The sequence below is a fragment of the Balaenoptera ricei genome, chromosome 6 (assembly GCF_028023285.1).
Source record: "Balaenoptera ricei isolate mBalRic1 chromosome 6, mBalRic1.hap2, whole genome shotgun sequence".
Taxonomy (NCBI): Eukaryota; Metazoa; Chordata; class Mammalia; order Artiodactyla; family Balaenopteridae; genus Balaenoptera; species Balaenoptera ricei.
In genome coordinates this window covers 115,032,304-115,050,130 of record NC_082644.1, presented here as the reverse complement: position 1 = coordinate 115,050,130, position 17,827 = coordinate 115,032,304, and the positions used below count along the sequence as shown (strand labels likewise).

Genomic DNA, 17,827 nt, shown 5'->3' with positions numbered 1-17,827 from the left:
GAGAGAGGGGGAGGGAGAGGGAGAGAGAAAGATATTAATCATGTTTATCTGCATTCACAGCATTTATACTTCATACCTCCATGACGTGTTACACACTTGTTCTGTACACCAGTGACCGAAACAGAGCAGACGCTTAGCGAGTGTTGGCTGAACTGAACTGCAGTGCAAATTATCAAGCGCTTTGGCTGCCGGGAGAAGAATCACTATGAGCGCCTGTGCTGTGACCCCATCATGCAGGCAACAGACGAGTTCAGGTCAGCTTTAAAGCTGGACGTTCAGCGCTTCACCCGCATGATGTCGGTCCCGGTGTCTCCCCCCAGTTGTACAGTTCTGGGCTTGTCTGGGACACTCTGCTGGAGGGAGCAGTGACCACAGAGTCCGAGGCCTGTCTGTAGCCGGCACACTGATTCACTGGACAGATGTGCACCAGGCGCCTCCCTGGGCGGGGGCCACCCCAGCACCGAGGAGCTGACCTGAGTGAGATGTGGCTCTTGCCAACCAAGAGCTCAGGCTTAACTGGGGCGGGTGGGGGCGAGGTGGGTGGCAGGAGGATGGCGGTCTGCATTGCGCCCCAAGGAGAGGAGCTCAGTGCCGTGGGAACAAACACGGGGGAGGGCCTTCTAGTGCCGACCGGGCATCACTGGGGAAGGCTTCCTGGAGGAGGTGACACCGAGCTGCCTCCTGAACGACAGGCATCTCAGTGGCAGGACAGTTCCCCAGGTGCCCCCGCCTACTCCCGGCCCCGGCTTCCCTCAATGGGCCTTCACCTTGTCCTCGGAAACAATGAGAAATTGGTTGCTTCCAGGCTAAGAAAATGGGGAAAACAAAACAAAAATCAAAACAAAATGAGGGGCCATCTCTTAAGAAGATCATATACGTTTTTTCTTGTGTGGAGAATTACGTTGAGGATTTTAAAGTGTTAAATCAGCCTTGCATTCATCAAACAAACCCTTCAGCAAGATGCATTGGTCCTTGTATGTGCCACTGGGTTTAGTTTGCTAATATTTTATTTATAACATTTGCCTCTCTGTGCTTGAGGGAAGTTTTATTTAATGCCATTTTCAGATTTGCTTTTAGGATCATGTACTCCTCATAAAATAAGTGGGAAAGTTTCTTCTCTCTTTCTATCATCTGCAAATGTGTTAACGTTGAGTGGTTTCTTCATAAAATACCAGAAGAATTCACCATTGCATCCATTGGGTTGGGATTTCTTTTGTGGAAGTTTTAAAAATAACTAAAAAGTTAATAGGGGTCACTGAGTTTCTATTTTTTAATTGTCAATTTTTGTAATTTGTAAAATGCATTTGTCCGTGTCATCTAAATTTTCAATTAAATTAGGATAAATTTGAAACAGAACGAGGAGAGCAAGGCTTCTCTGAACAGTGGAATCTTTACCCTTCTTCCTGACTTAGGACAGCATTAAAGCCACTTTCCACATCGCGAAGGCCAGCCCAGAGGACCTCAGAGTCACTTTTTTTTGCCTGTGCAATCATTTGTTTGTCTGCCATTGTCAGCCAGCCTGGCTGTGGCACTGTGTGGGATTTTGTATTTCACTCCAACGCTGGCAATAAACATTTGGCCTCCACTGGCATCATGCAGGCCTGAGAGTGACGACAGAAGGGGGGCACGGTGGAGAGAGAAGACGGGCAGGCAAAGTACGAGTAGAGGCACATGTATTGAAAAGTGTTACCCTGGGAGCCTGCGCCACACACAAGAGGGAGGCAGAGAAGAGATTCTGGAGGCAAAATGTGTTCCTAGTGTTGAGAGTCCCAGGGACTGGCTGTGAAGATGTGGCCTGCAGAGCACAGCAGGAAAAGCTTCTGGATGAACATGGCAAGGTGGTGAACAAGAGGAAGAGCTTTCAAAAACATGCACAAGGCCTCATGGGCAGCCAAGAAAACACAGAGGGCTGGAGAACCCAGAGATGGAAGCATGGATTGCTGTCTGCTCACATCTCCAAGCTGAGAAATGTCTGAACATCACCAGGTACGTGGCAGAAACCCAACAGACCCAAGGCATCCACATTTCCATCATCTATGTTTCCATCAAGGATGAATCTGAGAAATGTGGCTCTATGCAGTTGATGTATTCATCCCTTTCTTAATTAATTACTAAAATTAACTAATGAATGAAAAGTGAAGACAGAATACACCAAGTGCCTACTACATGCCAGGCTCTGTTCTAGGCACTGAGGATAAAACAGACACGAATCCCTGCCCTCATGAGGCTGACATTCTAGTCGGGGGAGACTGGCAGTAAACAAGGTAAATATTAACAGCACACTAAGCGGTGGTATAATCTATGGAGAAAAAGCAGGGAAGGGAGACAGGAAGTTGGGGTGCTGTAATTTTTTCACTATTTTCTGTAATACTTTATTGAGAAATAATTCATGTATCATACAGTTCACTCATTTAAACTGTATAATTCAGTGGTGTTCAGTATAGTCACAGAATTGTGAGCCGTCACCACAATCAATTTTAGACCATTTTCATCAACCCCAAAAAGAAATTCTGTACCTATTAGCAGTCGCTCCCCATTCCCCAACCCTTACTCCCATCCCCAGTTCCGAGCAACCACCAATCTACTTTCTGTCTTGAGACTAGCCCGTTCTAGACATTTCATATAAATGGAATCATAGTGTATGTGGGCTTTAGTGATTGGCTTCTATTCACTTAGTATAATATTTTCAAGGTTTGTCCATGTTACAGCATGGATCAGTATTTCATTCCTATCTTTGGCTGAACAATATTCCATTGTATGAATGTACCATATTTTTTTTATCCATTCATCAGCTGATAGACATTTAGGTCATCTCCACTTTTGAGCCATTAGGAATAATGCTGCTAGGAAGACTGGTATACTGTAATTTTAAACAGGGTGGTTAGGGAAGATGGGAGAAGGTTAACAATTTATTAAAGACCTGGAGGAGAAAAGAGGCGAGCCATGCAGAGATATCTGGGGACAGATCATTTCAGGCGGAGGGAAAAGCAAGTGCAAAGGTCCTGAGGCAGAAGTAAGCCTGGTGTGTTCGGGGTAGAGCAAGGAGGCTGGTGTGGCTGAAGTGGGGGAGGAGTAGGGAGTGAGGGAGGAACGGGAAGCCAGGGGCTGAAGGGCCTCATGGGCCGCTGCAAGGACTTGGCCTGCACCCTGGCTGTGACGAGAAGCAGTGGGAGGGTTCTTGAGGGTTGTGCAGCGTGACAGCAGGACTGCCGTGCGGCTGCCGTCCAACCAGACACGGTGCCGCTTGCTCCCTGCTCGCTTGCTCAGGGACTTGCACTCACCTGACCGCGGTGGTGCTGAAGGAGGCAGAGGAGCGGGTGGAGATGTACGGGTAGTGCTTGGTGTCAAGTCTGTCTTCAATGGTGTCCTGGAAAGAAGAGACACAGCTATCGACGGGCCATCTCTTTGCAAAGGGCTGACGCAATCAAGGTAAGACAATTCGAAGAACAAGTCACTCAGCCAGAACCATGTCCAGCTTTGCAACAACCAGAGCTCCCCTGCCCGCTGCCCGCTACCGGGCGCCTCATGCTGTGCTCAGAGCGGGCGGACCAGATGCTTCGTAACCAGCGGATACAATGAGATAAGTTTGTAGGTCTGCTCTTGAAGAGAAGTTTTTTTAAAAAACCTGCATTGGGCTTCCCTGGTGGCGCAGTGGTTAAGAATCTGCCTGCCAATGCAGGGGACATGGGTTCGAGCCCTGGTCCAGGAAGATCCCACATGCCGCGGAGCAGCTAAGCCTGTGTGCCACAACTGCTGAGCCTGTGCTCTAGGGCCCACGAGCCACAACTACTGAGCCCACGAGCCACAACTACTGAGCCCATGTGCCACGACTACTGAAGCCCGCACACCTAGAGCCCGTGCTCCACAACAAGAGAAGCCACCGCAATGAGAAGCCCGCACACCGCAATGAAGAGTAGCCCCTGCTCGCCACAACTAGAGAAAGCCCACACGCAGCAACAAAGACCCAATGAAGCCAAAAACAATAAATAAATAAACTTAAAAAAAAAACCCTGCATTAATTTTTCTTGCTTCTCTTCCACCCTTTTATGTTCCATGTGAGGTTATAAATGTCACATCCTGTCCAATAAACTCCTGACCCTTGTCATCCGTCTTGAAGACACTAGGCATGGGTAGTCTCTCAGGCAAGCTGAGGCCTTACAGCCTCGGTTACCCAAGGGCCTAATTATCTGGTGGGTGGATCCAGCTACCCACCCCCTGCTGCCGAGAAGTCTACACTCCTAACAGCTATCGTGTGAAGCCCACACATGTCTCTTTGGGGGACTGGGGTTGGGGGTGGGGAAGGAAAAGGGAGCAGAGAACAAAGGAGGGAATGAGACAGAGCGGTTGATCCACCCTGCCAAGCAAAGAAACGTAATTGGTTTCAAGATGTCTCATGTTCACCCATCTTTTTGGTTTGTGGGTTTTAAAAATAGGAAGCTGACTCACTATATATACTTAAAATATATTTATTTTAAGATACAATTCAGTAGGAACACATGGACTGCTATGAATTAACAAAGGGATCCTGGCCAAGACCTTTCATTCTCTGGACCCCAGTCCTGTCCACCTGTCAAGGGCAGGAACTGGAAAGACCATCTCCAATTCCCACCCCAAAGCTCCCAGGGTGCATCAGGATTCTACACAGGGTTTCCTCGACCTCGAGCTACAAGAAGGGGAGGAAGGGGCACCGCTGGGCTACCTGACTTTCACAGATACGAAACACCTACTATGCGCAAGGCTCGGTGCCAGAGGACACGTCAGGTGAGGACACAGGACCAAGGTCTAAAATGAAGAGCCAACATGGCGAGCAGCACACACATGTAAAGAGCACCCTGACACACGCTGCGGGAGCCCAGGGAGGCCTCCGCGGTGCTGGGTGGGCAGACAGGTGGGCCAGTGTATGGGACATGGCAGGAAGGCAGGGTTCAGGAGGTGGAAAGGAGGGTGAGAACTCCAGGCAAGGGAGAGGGTTGAGCAGACACATGATCGGCAGGGTCTGTGGCTGACGTGAGGGCTGAAGGAGGGGCGCAGCAGGAGAGGAGGAGGATGGGCTGGGGTCTATTTCCAGAGGCCCTGCCACCCTGCTGCGTCCTTGGCGTGGCACGCCTTACTCATAGGAACTTCAGGTGCTGTGATGCGTTTGGTTCCTTCGGCTGCAGTACCATTGAGGGGTCTCTACTGCGGGGCTCAATCGTGTGGATCTGAGGATCCACACCTGACAGCCTCCTGGGGCTGCTCTGCACAAACCCTCCAAGGCCTGGGTGCAAGTCCCCGGGTGTCACCCCCACCCGACGGCAGGTGAGGCTGAAGCCTCCGGGCCTCAGGTGCAGAGCCCCGGGCCCGGCTGCCCTTGTACCCTCGTCTCGGCCCGCGCTGACCTCCATGATGTCTTTGATGATCGGGGTCCATCGTGAGAGCTGGTAGGTCTGCTCGCTGATGCGCTCCTTCCGCTCCGGTTTGCTCCTGCGACGCAGCGTGGACTGAAGGCAAACACACGGATACGAGGCTCTGAGTCAGCGCCTGGGCTCCCTTCTGGGAGTCAGCCCTGGCAAAGACTAAGAAGTAGGGAGCTTTTCCTGCAAAAGCCCGGACTATGCCCCATGGGCTCCAGCCCAAGAACCTGGAGCAAACGTGGTTCTTCAAAGCCAGGAAAAATGGCAAACGTGGGTCAAACGGATAAGTGCCATTTCTTACAAACGCAGGGAGTTAAAAAAATTAGTTTGTTGTCAACTATAGGAGAAAATACTGCTTTGGTGTGACTTATCCTTTGATTTTGCTTCAACAGCACGGGATGCACTGAATGAATCATCTCTGTTCTCATTTGGTCCCTTTGTGAACAAGGGCCTGAAAACGCCAGATGGCCCCCAGTCACAGGTCTCTGGTCTGGTGGCTCCGGAACAAAGCTTTTGACTCTAAGATTCCAGAAGGAGCCCACCTACAACCCTGCTTTACCAGCACTGAGGCGTGAGCTGACTCCCTGCAGGAAGTGGGGTTCCTACAAGCAAGGTTCCTGGCGGGGGGCTCTGAAGAGTCCTGGAGCCCCCCGCCCGGCCTCTTCCAGAGTTCATTGCTGGTCGGGCCCCCCACACCTGACCCCACTGGGTCCTGAGTCATTGTCAGAGAAGCAGACCGAAAGGTGGCAAGGCGGCGTGACACTAATCGTTGTGTTCACAACCTCACAGAAGATGCTGAGTCTAAGTGTCCTACGGCAGAGCCAGGCTGACTCAAGACACGTGGGATGGAGCTGGTATGACTCCTGTTTGGGGCGGGTTCACAGACACAACTCGGCTCTGTGACTATGTGTGCCTCCTTGATGTGCCCGCCTGGGTTCCTGGCGCTACACCTTGATTTTATTTATACCTCTACCCCTGCATCCCTCTGATTTTATGTTTTCTCCTTCTCAGTGTTGAGTGTGTGTACTGTAAGCTGCCTTAAGTCAGTCAGGGGAGAAGAGATGAGAGCTGCTGTCTCCCCTCTGCCTCCCCCCGATGCGAGGCTGGTGCTCACATCTGTGACGATGGGCACCCCGAGGTGGGCCATGTTGGTGATGATCTCACTGTCCTCCGGGGGGATCTGGGCGTGCTGGATCAGCTTGTTCAGGTTTTCCTCGGTGATGCCTGCGAGAACAAAACCCCGATCACCACGCCAGCCCCTGGACACACTGAGAAGCAGAGCCTGGGGAACAGTGCCCCTTCTCCTCGGGATTAGTGGGAACTAATCCGCTCATGGCATCAGGTTTACTGTAAGACAAGACAAGATCAGGACTCCAATTCCACTCTAGCCTACGGGCTGTGACCAGCAGCAGCTGCCCCTCATGGTCTGTATTTCCATCCGTCTCCTGCTTCTCAGCCGTCACCACCACCCCTGGCCCACATCACAGTCAGCTTGGACAGGAGAGCCTCTGTGTCCATCTTTGGCACAGTGGACACCTATGGACACTTATGGGCAACATATGTGGGTAAAAATCAGTTATTTAAAGGCACAGATTACAAATGTGGGGCAAGTTAAAAGTATCTAGCAGAAACGCTCTAATAAACTGGCCATAAAGCCAATAGACTCTCCCAGCTGTCCCCACCCTATCCTCTTCGAATTATCCTGTCCCTTCGACTAACTCCAAAATCAATGGGGGATACTCAGCCTCTAGTTGCAACTGTTTTGCCTACATGACATTTCCCCAGATGTAAACAGCCCCTCAGATCTTATTAAACACCCCTTTCCTTCCCTTTTCCTTGTCTTTTACACTGTTTTCCACTTTGTTCTCTCTCTCCCAGCTGCCTCATTTTCCCCAAGAAAGGGCCTATCCCCTCCTCTATATCCCACCGTTCCTACCATTCTTCAAAAAGATGTAGAGAAGGATGATGCGGATTTTGTCGTAAGTGCTGACATTCGCGTCCAGCAGAATGGGGACAATGGCTCTCATGGGGTCCTTGATCTTCTCCCCTTCAGCATCCGTGCCCATCGCCAGGTCCTGCAGAAAACACACCATGTTGACCCCATTTCTGGCAACAGTCTGGACAAATGGTAACTATTAGAAAACTGGTTCTCCATAAACGTCTGGGATGTTTAGTTTGGTTGGGGGAAGGTCTTCAGCAGGTGCTTATGCTCTCAATTAATTAATCAGAACGGGGGTAATCAGCACTGGTATCTACAGCATCAGTGAGAACCGAGGAAAGCCCCAGGCTTCGCTTTCCAAAACCAGAAACCACGCTGATTCGCCATCTTGTTTAAAGGCAGGCTGTTCCCTCCAGGTGAGTTCCAGTGTACGTGTGCCAATTCCTCAGGGAAAGCCTCAATCCTGGTAGGTCCTCAAGAGGGACGAAGCCCTACAGAGGGGTCGGGGCTTAAGGGGATGCACTTCCCACATGTGAAAAGCTTCAATATTATAAGGTGCCTCCGCCTGGCTGGACTCTTCCTGCTCCACTCCCCTTGGCACGGAAGGCTGTGCCCGCTGAGTTTTAACTACTCTAGGATTTTAACCTCTGTTTTTAATCTTCCAACCACTTTTAGGGAGAGGAGAAAAAAACATGGGCTCCCTGCAAATCCCACTGAAGGAGATGAAGGGGGAGGGGGTGCTAACAGTGGGACTGAAGATAAAGAGTGAAGTAAGCAAGGTCTATGGCCCCGCCCTCGCAACTCAGGCAAGAGGCGGATCCATTCTCAACAGGCCCGAGAAAGCAGCACATCAGTCTCAGCAAACCAAGAACGATTTGGTCTTGTTCTGAGACCAGCGGCTGCAACTTTCTCTGGAGCTCTTACAGAGGTTGCCGGAAGGTTGCCTTTTTTCTCTCAAGATCCCAGGAGTCCATAACGAGCATGATCTCAAGCTCAGGCCTCTGCCCAGCCTGGGCCAGAGGAAGGTGGGGCCCCTCTCCGAGGCCCTTTCCCAGCTCAGCGCAGCCTCAACAAACATCTGCTCAGCAGGACCTGGCTCTAATACTGCCTCAAAGTCAGATTTAATGTGACTACATAGCACAGGGAGATCAGCTCGGTGTTCTGTGACCACCTAGAGGGGTGGGATAGGGAGGGTGGGAGGGAGACGCAAGAGGGAGGAGATATGGGGATATATGTATATGTATGGCTGATTCACTTTGTTATAAAGCAGAAACTAACACACCATTGTAAAGCAATTATACTCCAATAAAGATGTTTAAAAAAATAATAAATAAATAAATTAAAAAAAAATTTAATGTGACTAGTTCAACGAATACCACTGGGCACTTCTGGAAAAATGCAGACTTCCAAGGATGAATTCCAACTGCATTTGTACCGTTTGCTCTAGGGACAACCTATCTTCTGGAGAGTCAAGTTCTCTTGGAGAGGACGCCTTGCGTTTGCAAACATCACCCATGAAACTGATGAATTTCAGCAGGGCTACTTCCCCGTAGGAGACAGTCCATGAATCAGGGCTGGTCTTACAAACCTAGCCGAGCCTGTCACATCAAACCAGGAGATTTAAATCTTAGCCTCACACTGAGAACTTGAGTTCTTTTTTCTGTGAAGAGGGACCTTTGGCTGAGGCTTCGGCATCGTGGGATGACCTCCCCTCCTTTAGAAGCTGACCCCGGTTGAGAAATGTTATCATGTGTGAGGAATGTAGTGCCAGGATTAGTGACTCGACACGACACTCCTGGAAAATGTGGCAGCTTTGTTATGTCCCTTTGCAGACGAGGAAAAGAAAGCAGAGAGAAACAAGCACGTCAAACAAACCAGTGACAGGGACAGAACTCCGATCCCAATTGTGATCAGGGAGGCTGTGGGTGAATTTCTGACCTTCAGCTGCCCTACCCACTTTCAGCCTCTAGGTCTCCAAGCTGGTGTGGCTACGGCAGGAGGGAAAGACATTCAGGATACAACCTTCAGCCAGCCCTGTCAATGTAGGGCTCAGCACTGCGTACACCTCTCTTCTGCCATTCCAGGGAGCCTCTGGAAAGTCAGACATGCAGAATCCAAACGGCATGGCATTCCAGACCAACCTAGTCCCTACCATTGAGCGTGGAACTGCACTGGCTCCAGAGAGTCGAGACAACACGATCTAGCAGGCTTTCCCATTTCTATTTCCTGTGATTCTGCAGGGTGTTCAAGGTTAAGCAAATAAATGGGCCTGGCAGAAAGAGAAGGAAAAGGCCCTACCTGTTCCACCCGGCAGAGTTTGTCCACGGTGCCTTGGTAATGCTTCATGCAGTCCTCGGCAAGGTGCAGGTGGGTCGAATACTAGGACAAAGCAGAGAGCGTGTGGTCAAGGAATCACTCACTGATTTGCGCAGCATCTACTAAGCACGGGCTATGTATTGACACAGGGCTAGGCACCAAGGCGTCTCCAGCCTCATAAAGGAGATGAAATATGCATTCAAGCAGGTTCACAGACACCGCTGGGTAGAGAATTGTGTGTGTCGGGAAGAGGGAGAGACCACCTTCTACAAGAGTCAAGAGGAAGGAGAAATCCTTTATGGGGGTGGTGTGGTGTGATGGTTTCACAGGCATCCACAAATCCTTTCATACTCCTCCCTCCAGCAGGTGGCGCTCAATCCCCCTTGCCTTCGTGTGGATTTAGTGACTCGCTTCTAAGGCGGAAGCGATGTGTGACTCCCAGATCATTGTGACTTCCTCCGAGCTCTCTCTCTCAGGCCCATAGGGTAAGGAATTGCAAGGATACAGAGAGAAAAAGATGAAAAGGAGAAAAGAAAATCATGGGAAATAACCTGTCTATCCCAACGTTTCATTTTTTTCTAATAAAAATTGAAGATGACTAAAAACCTGTGGATTTCTATGAATTAGCAAGGGTAGAGGAGCCTTTTTGCAGCTGTTTATACTCACTATGCGAATGGATCATTTTGGATCGTCATACCTTGCTGAGCTCTTTCTGGTACTGGGGCATTTTCTTCAGCATCTGGGACAGGTCCCGCATGGTGGTCTATGGGAAGAGGGAAGCACATGGTCTCACTCCAATGGCCCTGAGCTAAGAGGGTGGGCAAGGAGGGTGGGCACAGGACAGGACAGTAGCCAGCACCGGACTCCCAAGTGTACACTCTGTAACCCCCCCCCAAGTGCATCTGTTAAACACAAGATCACGTATGTTTAGATTTCCACCTCTCTGGCTCAAAAAATTATTGATTCAAATACCGTGACTGTCTTATAGCTGGGGAACTGACCTCTGAAATCTAGCAATTATGTTTTATTTACTGGACTAGAAAGTTACTGAGAGCATAATTCTTGCCAGGAAAAAACAGTTTTTCCTCTGCATGCTGCTTTTCTGCGTACTCAGCTCAAGCAGTCATGGAATCAATTCACATTTCATCTCCGCAGAAAGGCTGTAGTTGTGTAGACAGGTAGGAAGTAGGGAGAAGGGGAGAGAAGGCTGGAATCTGCATCCTGACAGGTGGAAGGGCTCTGCTGACTTTCTAATTGGGTGACCCACCTAATCCCACTCATGTACCTAAAAGAAATTTATTGAATGACTACTACATACCAGGCACTTTTAGGTGCTGGAGATACAAGGACAAAAAGAGAATTTCTGCCTTCATGGAGCTAACACTGAGCAGAGGAGCCATTCTAAGTGAGTGGATTAGCACCCTTGGAGGGAATCATGAATGTGGGCGCAGAGCAGAGACACCTCCCTAGTCTTGGCTCAGAGAAAACGATGCCTGAGCCAAAGGAAAGGGACCTCATAAGGCAAGGCCGAGGCAAGGAACACAGGCATGGCTTGAGCAAGGCGATGGGGGCAAGGAGGAGGGAGGCAGAGATGAGAGTCTGTGGGGCCCGATGACCTGGGCGCTGTAAGGCGTGTCCACGGTGGGGCTTGATTCTACTGGGATCAGGAAATCGCCTAATGATCCTAAGCCAGGGAGCAACACAGTCAGAGCGGCATTTCTCCTAAGAAGAGTAAAACACCTCTGATAAACAGTCAGGAGGAGGAGAGGCCCAGGTGAATTAGGATATAAATTCTAATGCTACCACAAGCTAAAAAAGGTTTTAGCAAGTTCTTCTGGCTTAAAGTGAACCATGATCCAAAACAGTAAACACTAACTTGGTAACAAGAAGAAGCTCTCTATAAATATCAAAAGGCGGGGGGTTCAGATCTCAATTTTGAATACAGAAATAAGACAAAATGGTAGAGATGAAAAGAGGACCATGACCCTCTCAGCCCCCAACTCACTAGCCCCGTGCTGAGGAGGCATCTTCCCCGCCCCCAGAGAGAAAGCAGGGGTTTCGGCTTTCTCTGGAGCACTGGAGCATGAGTCCGGGTTTACCTTCTCTCCAGTATTCATTCTCTTGCTGGAAGAAAAATCCTTCAGAGAACGGGTGACTTCCCTGGAAGACAGAAGGACGCAGCTAAGCTTCAACGCGGCACCAAGTGTCTCTATATGATGCTATAGGAGTCATGCAAGATTCCTCCTTTAGGAATATGTGGCGGCTTTTCTTGCCCGTAATGCATACATCTAAAGTGATTTTCTAAGAGGAAAGACAGATACATCATTTTCCTAATACCCTAAGCCAGGGGTCTCCATAGTGGAGTGTGCGAGACAATTTGAGAGCAGAAAAGAAAATGTTAGGACATCTATTTATATAATTTTACTTCATCCTTTTCAAATTTATGTTTTTTGTATATGCTATAAAATATGCATATTAGTACAATAAAGCATATATTTAATGCATGAATAAATTATATACTGGCAATGTGAATTAACATTTAACAACAGAACTATCCCAGGCTGAAATAGTTTCTCACTCTTCTTTGTGAATTTCCTGCCGGATAGCACCAACTCAGTGTAGCAGAATCTGTCTTTCTGCAAAAGCAGGCTTGTTATCTACAGTTTAAAGGTCTTATTAAAAACTTCCCAGTGTCAGAAACATTTTGAAACACTTTCAGAGCAAGGTACTGGTTTAGCACATGTATCAGTAAATACATCAACACTTGCTCAGAAATTTTAGGTATGACAACAGGGAGGAAGGGGACATACCAGCTATATAAACGAAAACTGAACTGTATGTAGTGGAGTCTGGATCCTTCAACAGAATAAACTGGCTTCAAGTGTTTAGTGTCTATAAAGCATCTTACTGAGAGAGCTACAAATGCTTTCTAAAAATCCTAAAAGCAACCCTAACACAGAATGGATTTTCTAACTTCATGAAGTCGGTGTAGCCTGAGCTCAGATATCAAAAGGGGTTCATCATCACTGGTTAGCACGTTGGCGACTTAGCAGAAGCAACGAATTCATGCACTGGTGAGCTCTGGTCAAGCTGCCCAGAGAACGCACACCGGCAACTGGCAACTGTGATTGCCCGTGTCGGTGGGGTGAGCTCTGGAGCCTGGGGCAGGGCTGGCCAAGGCTAGGGGAAGGGCGCAGGGTGGGCTCTTACTGGGACACCTCCGCAATGTGCTTGTGGCGTAGCGCTATCCAGAGGTCGTCATCCTCGTCCAGGAGCACTTCCTTCACCCTCGCCTCTCCGATGCCGCTCGTCTCATACCTGGAGAGGAGACATCCCACAAAATTCATCCAATCCCCCTGGTTTAAAACAGACAGATGGGGCTTCCCTGGTGGTGCAGTGGATAAGAATCCGCCTGCCAGTGCAGGGGACACGGGTTCGAGCCCTGGTCCGGGAAGATCCCACATGCCGTGGAGCAACTAAGCTCGTGAGCCACAACTACTGAGCCTGCGCTCTAGAGCCCGCACGCCACAACAACTGAGCTCGTGAGCCACAACTACTGAAACCCGAGCCCCTGGAGCCTGTGCTCCGCAACAAGAGAAGCCACCACAGTGAGAAGCCTGCGCACCGCAACGAAGAGTAGCCCCCGCTCGCCGCAACTAGAGAAAGCCCGTGCACAGCAACAAAGATGCAACACAGCCAAAAATAAATAAAATAAAATAAATTAATTAAAAAAAAAAAGTAGAACTCCTCCTTGTGGAAGGAGCAGAAAAAACCCCAAACAAACAACAAAAAATAACAGCCAGATGTTCACACGAATCTTTCTGAACATCAAGCAAGCACCCCAACCATCTGATGTGTCACTATCTGTGTCAGGTCTGCTGCATCTAAAAAGGCTAACGATTTCTTAGGCAGAGAGAGACCCAAAGGTCTAATCAAAGTCAACTGACTTGAGGTCCTGGTTTAAAACCCCCAGGGTCAGTTGATATGAGCTCCATCAGAGCCACCTGGCTCAGGTGTGAAGTCAGGTTATAGGTGGGTTCAGAGGTACTTGAAAGGGAAAGGCGAGGATCACACTTGTTCCTGGTTGGAAACGGCCTGGGACACCATCCTCAAATGTGTGGGACCTAAACAGCATTCTGCAGCTGCCTGCAACTGGCCCTCAGCAAATTTTCACATGTGAAATCATGAACATCTAAAGGAAAGCAAGAATTACAGGTACCAAAGGGGAAAAGCTGAGATTCAGTCATATTTTTAGAACCTTCATTTTGAAACAACTATCTTTACGGTTAATGTTATAAAATAAAGGACATAGAAAGAAAAATAAGTTTTTAGAGATTGAGTTTCTGATGATTGCTGCCAAGAAAAATGTTGTTTATAATGAAGCAAACTGCAAATAAAATTCAGTAGGAAACTCCTGTTGATATATTTTATCATCATATTTCATGATCTGTAGTTAAGAAGTTTCAACTCTGAATAAGATATGCTCTTACACACACAAGTCAGCATATTAACACACCCAAGCCAGCTATGAACTGAGGTGACGTGAGCTGTGAAATAAAGATCTAAAGTTCTTGTTCTCTTTGAAAGGGGCAGGAGTTTCTGGCTGGTGGTGCAGCTGGACTTTGGGAACTCACAGAAAAGCTTGCGGGCTTATTAGCAAGACTGTATCAATGCACCGGATTTTCCTAGGATTAACAACATCCTTTTTCTTAAATTAGAGGTGTGTTTGGTTCATTTGCAAAGCTGCAGTCACACCGGGTCTATGTACTTACTTGTATACATCATTTTCAATAGGCAGCAGGTCGTAACTCATAGCCTGAAAAGTCAATTCATGAAGGACGGGGGAACTGGGGTCGAAACCGCGGTCCAGGATCAGGAGCTGCGAGCGTGCCTTGTCTGGGCCCTGAAGGAAGGACACAGGGAATGGTTTCATGAGCCGCCCCATACAACTCCCACTTCTCCAACTAGCATAGCTACCCCTCCTGTAAAAAGTGGCAGCAGGATGTAAACTCTGACTCAAACAGCACTAAGTCCATTTACTGCTGGACAAGGACACCAGCACACACCATGTGAGAATCCAGTGTGTCTATTTCATAACAAGGGCCCTTTGATGCAGACCAAAACTGTGGCTGGGGTCTAAAGTGAGCTTACGAAGGGGAACACCACCTAGGTTCAGCTATAAAAAGGGTGACCCATCATCCAGCCGGCTTGGGACTAAGGGGGTCCCCAGAACCTGGGGCTGTCAGTTTTTAAATCAAGATAGTGATGGGATAGTTCTGTGTCTTGATCGCAGTGGTGGTTACATGTATCTACACATGTGATAAAATTGCACGGAACTGTGCACGCACGTGCGCGTGCACACACACACCCGAGCACGTGTACTAACTAGTGAAATCTGAATAAGGTCTGGAGATTGTAGCAATGTCAATTTTCTGGTTTTGATACTGCTCCACTGAGGGGGGTCCCAGGAGGCAGGGCTGTCGGTGCTAACACTGGGAAAGTCCCAGGAAACAGAAACAAGTTGGTAGCTCAGCTACACTGAACACAATCTGTATCGCCTGCCCAAGGGCTTGCGCTGGAGCTCACTGCGCAGGAACAAGGGCGCTCACACACGCTCTGTGAGCAAAGGAAGCCAGCTGTGCCCAGGCTGCCACACGGACACTGTGGTCGCCTGGTGAGAGAAGCACATGGGCCAAGTAAGACTTACCTCCCCCATTGTCGGGTCATCGGCTTTGTACGCGTCGAGCTTGTCCTGGATTAGCTGAGCCAGCAAAGCATTGTCCTTGTATTCCCTGACAAAGGAGGAGGGACAGAGGGTGAACGGCCCTGCCCCAATCGATGACACTGTCTGCCCTCAGGGAGGAAGGCAGGACAGTGCGGGAGGGTCAAGGGAGACACAAGCTTCATCTGTATTGTTCTTTTACAATGAGAATATACTCACATTAGATGTATAATTTAAAAGGACAAATAAAAAACTTAGCTCGGTGCCTGGAACATAAATGATTTTCTAGTTTCCTTTAAAAAAACCAAACTATCCAAATGGAAACAGAGGTAGTATTTCCAAGCAGCTCCAGATAAACAACCACACTTCAGCAGAGGGTCCTAACCATCCATCCTATTCCCATGATCAGGCTGTCTGAGTCTGACCCACCTGACTCTCACTTCCCTCAATTCAAATTCCCTTGGACCCTGTTTTGTTTCGTTGGAAGTGACATTTCTGCCAGCAGAGCCGGAAAGACACAAGTGAGAACCTGTGGACCTTCCGCCTTGTCTGAGCCGGGTGGCACTTCTCGGGCTCCTCCTGGCGATGTTTATCCTGTGGCTGCTGCCTGCCATCCGGCCATGCTCAGCGCAAAAGCAGCTCTGCTCCCAGCCCTATCCCTCCAACGAGTGAACCCCAAGACCCCATTTCTTATCTTCCACCAGGCTTCTGTCGGGGAGGACGCTAATGGAGGGGGGCGTTGTCCCACGGGTGCACGTCCCTGCGGACAGTGAGGTGATGAGGATCCTTGCACTTCCTGCTCAGACCCTCCGCTCCTCCTGCTGTGCTCCCCGCCCTTCTGCTTCTCCTCGTGGGGCTGTGACTCCCACTCATGCTCCCAGCTTCACACTCCCACACCACTGCGTTCACTCCCCGTGCCAATACCCCAGAGGCTACCCAGTGATAACCACTGAAGGGCATGATCCCAAACTTGGCATCCAAGGCCTCCAGAAATGGCTTCACCTCGCCCCACTGCCCACACATACACCGCGCTAGACTACCACCCCTCCCCCAGCTCGCCCTTTGTTGTCCAACGTCATGCTTCTGCTCATCCCAACAAAATGCCCCCGGCTCCTCATCGGTCTACTGAGATCCGAACCTGGCCTCCGGGACTGGGCTCAGATGCCGCCTCTGCTCTGAAGCTGTGCTTGCTCCTCTCAGCTCAAAGGGCCCTCTCCCTGCTCTGGATGCCCAAGCCTGTGGCCTGCACTGTCCTAAGGCACTGGTCTCGCAGGCCTACATAGTAGGTGTGCACATCCTACCTGCCCTCCCAGATCAGGGGTTTCTAAGGGCAGGGGCTGTGTCTTCAGGTTAAGTCCGCCTGCCTAGCACTTAGCACACAGCAGGTAAGTGATAAGTGAATGACCTTATCAAATCTGAGAAATGTGTCCTTTGGAGAATTATTCTCCTTGTATTTTATCTTACTCTGAAACATCTTTTGCAAGGTGGGTATTTGATTTTTAAGGTTAGGAAGAGATGAAAAATTGTAGGAAACCTGGATTGTAGTTACAGGGGGTTCACATTTAGTTATTCACTGACGGAATATATGTATTTCATGCCCTTTTCTGTATGTATTGGTATATTCCACAATAAAATTTAGAAAAGAGCAAAAACACTGTTAAATAATTATAAATGGAGACACTCAAATCTTGACCCTCTGGAGACAACTGCCAGAGGAATGGCAAGGCCAGAGGAAGTTCTTGCTCGGGGACACGTTGGGGGGGCCACCGAAGGCAGACTGGGGCGCAGCCTTACCCCCGATACCGCACGGCTGGGTACTCCTTCAGGGTGGCGCACAGAGTTGCGATCTGCTCCGCCAGGCGCTCCAGGATCGGATTCTTCATCTGAGCCTTGTGGGGACTGTAGAAGCTTTGGAAAGAGTCAGCAGAGTCCAAGGAATACACCTGAGATGGGGAAGAAATACATATATTTCCAGAACGGTGAACTGTCATATGCATCCAGAATGGTGAACCGTCAAGAGTTTTTTTCCAAGCTGGTAGTGAGGCTGGGTGTCTCAGATTTTCATTTCTTCTACAAACACGGCTTGAGTGTCTGCTGAGTGCCAGGCACTGTGCTAACCACTTGGAACTGTTAGTGACCAAACCATGACTGCCCTCAAGGAGCGCGCAATCTTGCAGGAAGAGGCAGACAACAAACATAATGAAAAGTAAATTTTATGGTATTTGAGAAATGGGTACGTGTATGAGAACATAAGAAGCAGGGAAAGAATGCCCACAGGATGTACAGGGAGGACACGAGCCTCCTTGAGGAGGGGATGTTTTGAGCCAGGGCTTGAAGGAGGTGCAGGGTTTCTGCCCAGCAGGGGGCTCCCTGAGGGACCGGCTGGTGCCAAGGCCCTGAGGCAGGCATGTGCCTGCGTCTGATGAACAGCGAGGAGCCCAGGAGGAGAGCAGGGGG

The 17,827-nt window shown here is 49.4% G+C and overlaps 1 protein-coding gene across 3 annotated transcripts in view; it reads right to left on the bottom strand.

Moving 5' to 3' along the window:
* The window catches only part of STXBP1 (syntaxin binding protein 1), a 69,780-nt gene that overhangs the window by 9,230 nt on the left and 42,723 nt on the right, over window positions 1–17,827 (bottom strand). For all 3 annotated transcript variants that reach the window (XM_059925674.1, XM_059925676.1, XM_059925675.1), the window contains exons 7-17: window positions 17,165–17,313; window positions 15,356–15,440; window positions 14,421–14,551; window positions 12,859–12,966; window positions 11,748–11,808; window positions 10,346–10,411; window positions 9,631–9,711; window positions 7,330–7,468; window positions 6,508–6,617; window positions 5,379–5,480; window positions 3,282–3,367 (exon numbers count right to left, since the gene is read on the bottom strand). In XM_059925674.1, the coding sequence (XP_059781657.1) occupies window positions 3,282–3,367; window positions 5,379–5,480; window positions 6,508–6,617; window positions 7,330–7,468; window positions 9,631–9,711; window positions 10,346–10,411; window positions 11,748–11,808; window positions 12,859–12,966; window positions 14,421–14,551; window positions 15,356–15,440; window positions 17,165–17,313 (1,118 nt within the window). The remainder of the gene's footprint in view (window positions 1–3,281; window positions 3,368–5,378; window positions 5,481–6,507; window positions 6,618–7,329; window positions 7,469–9,630; window positions 9,712–10,345; window positions 10,412–11,747; window positions 11,809–12,858; window positions 12,967–14,420; window positions 14,552–15,355; window positions 15,441–17,164; window positions 17,314–17,827) is intronic.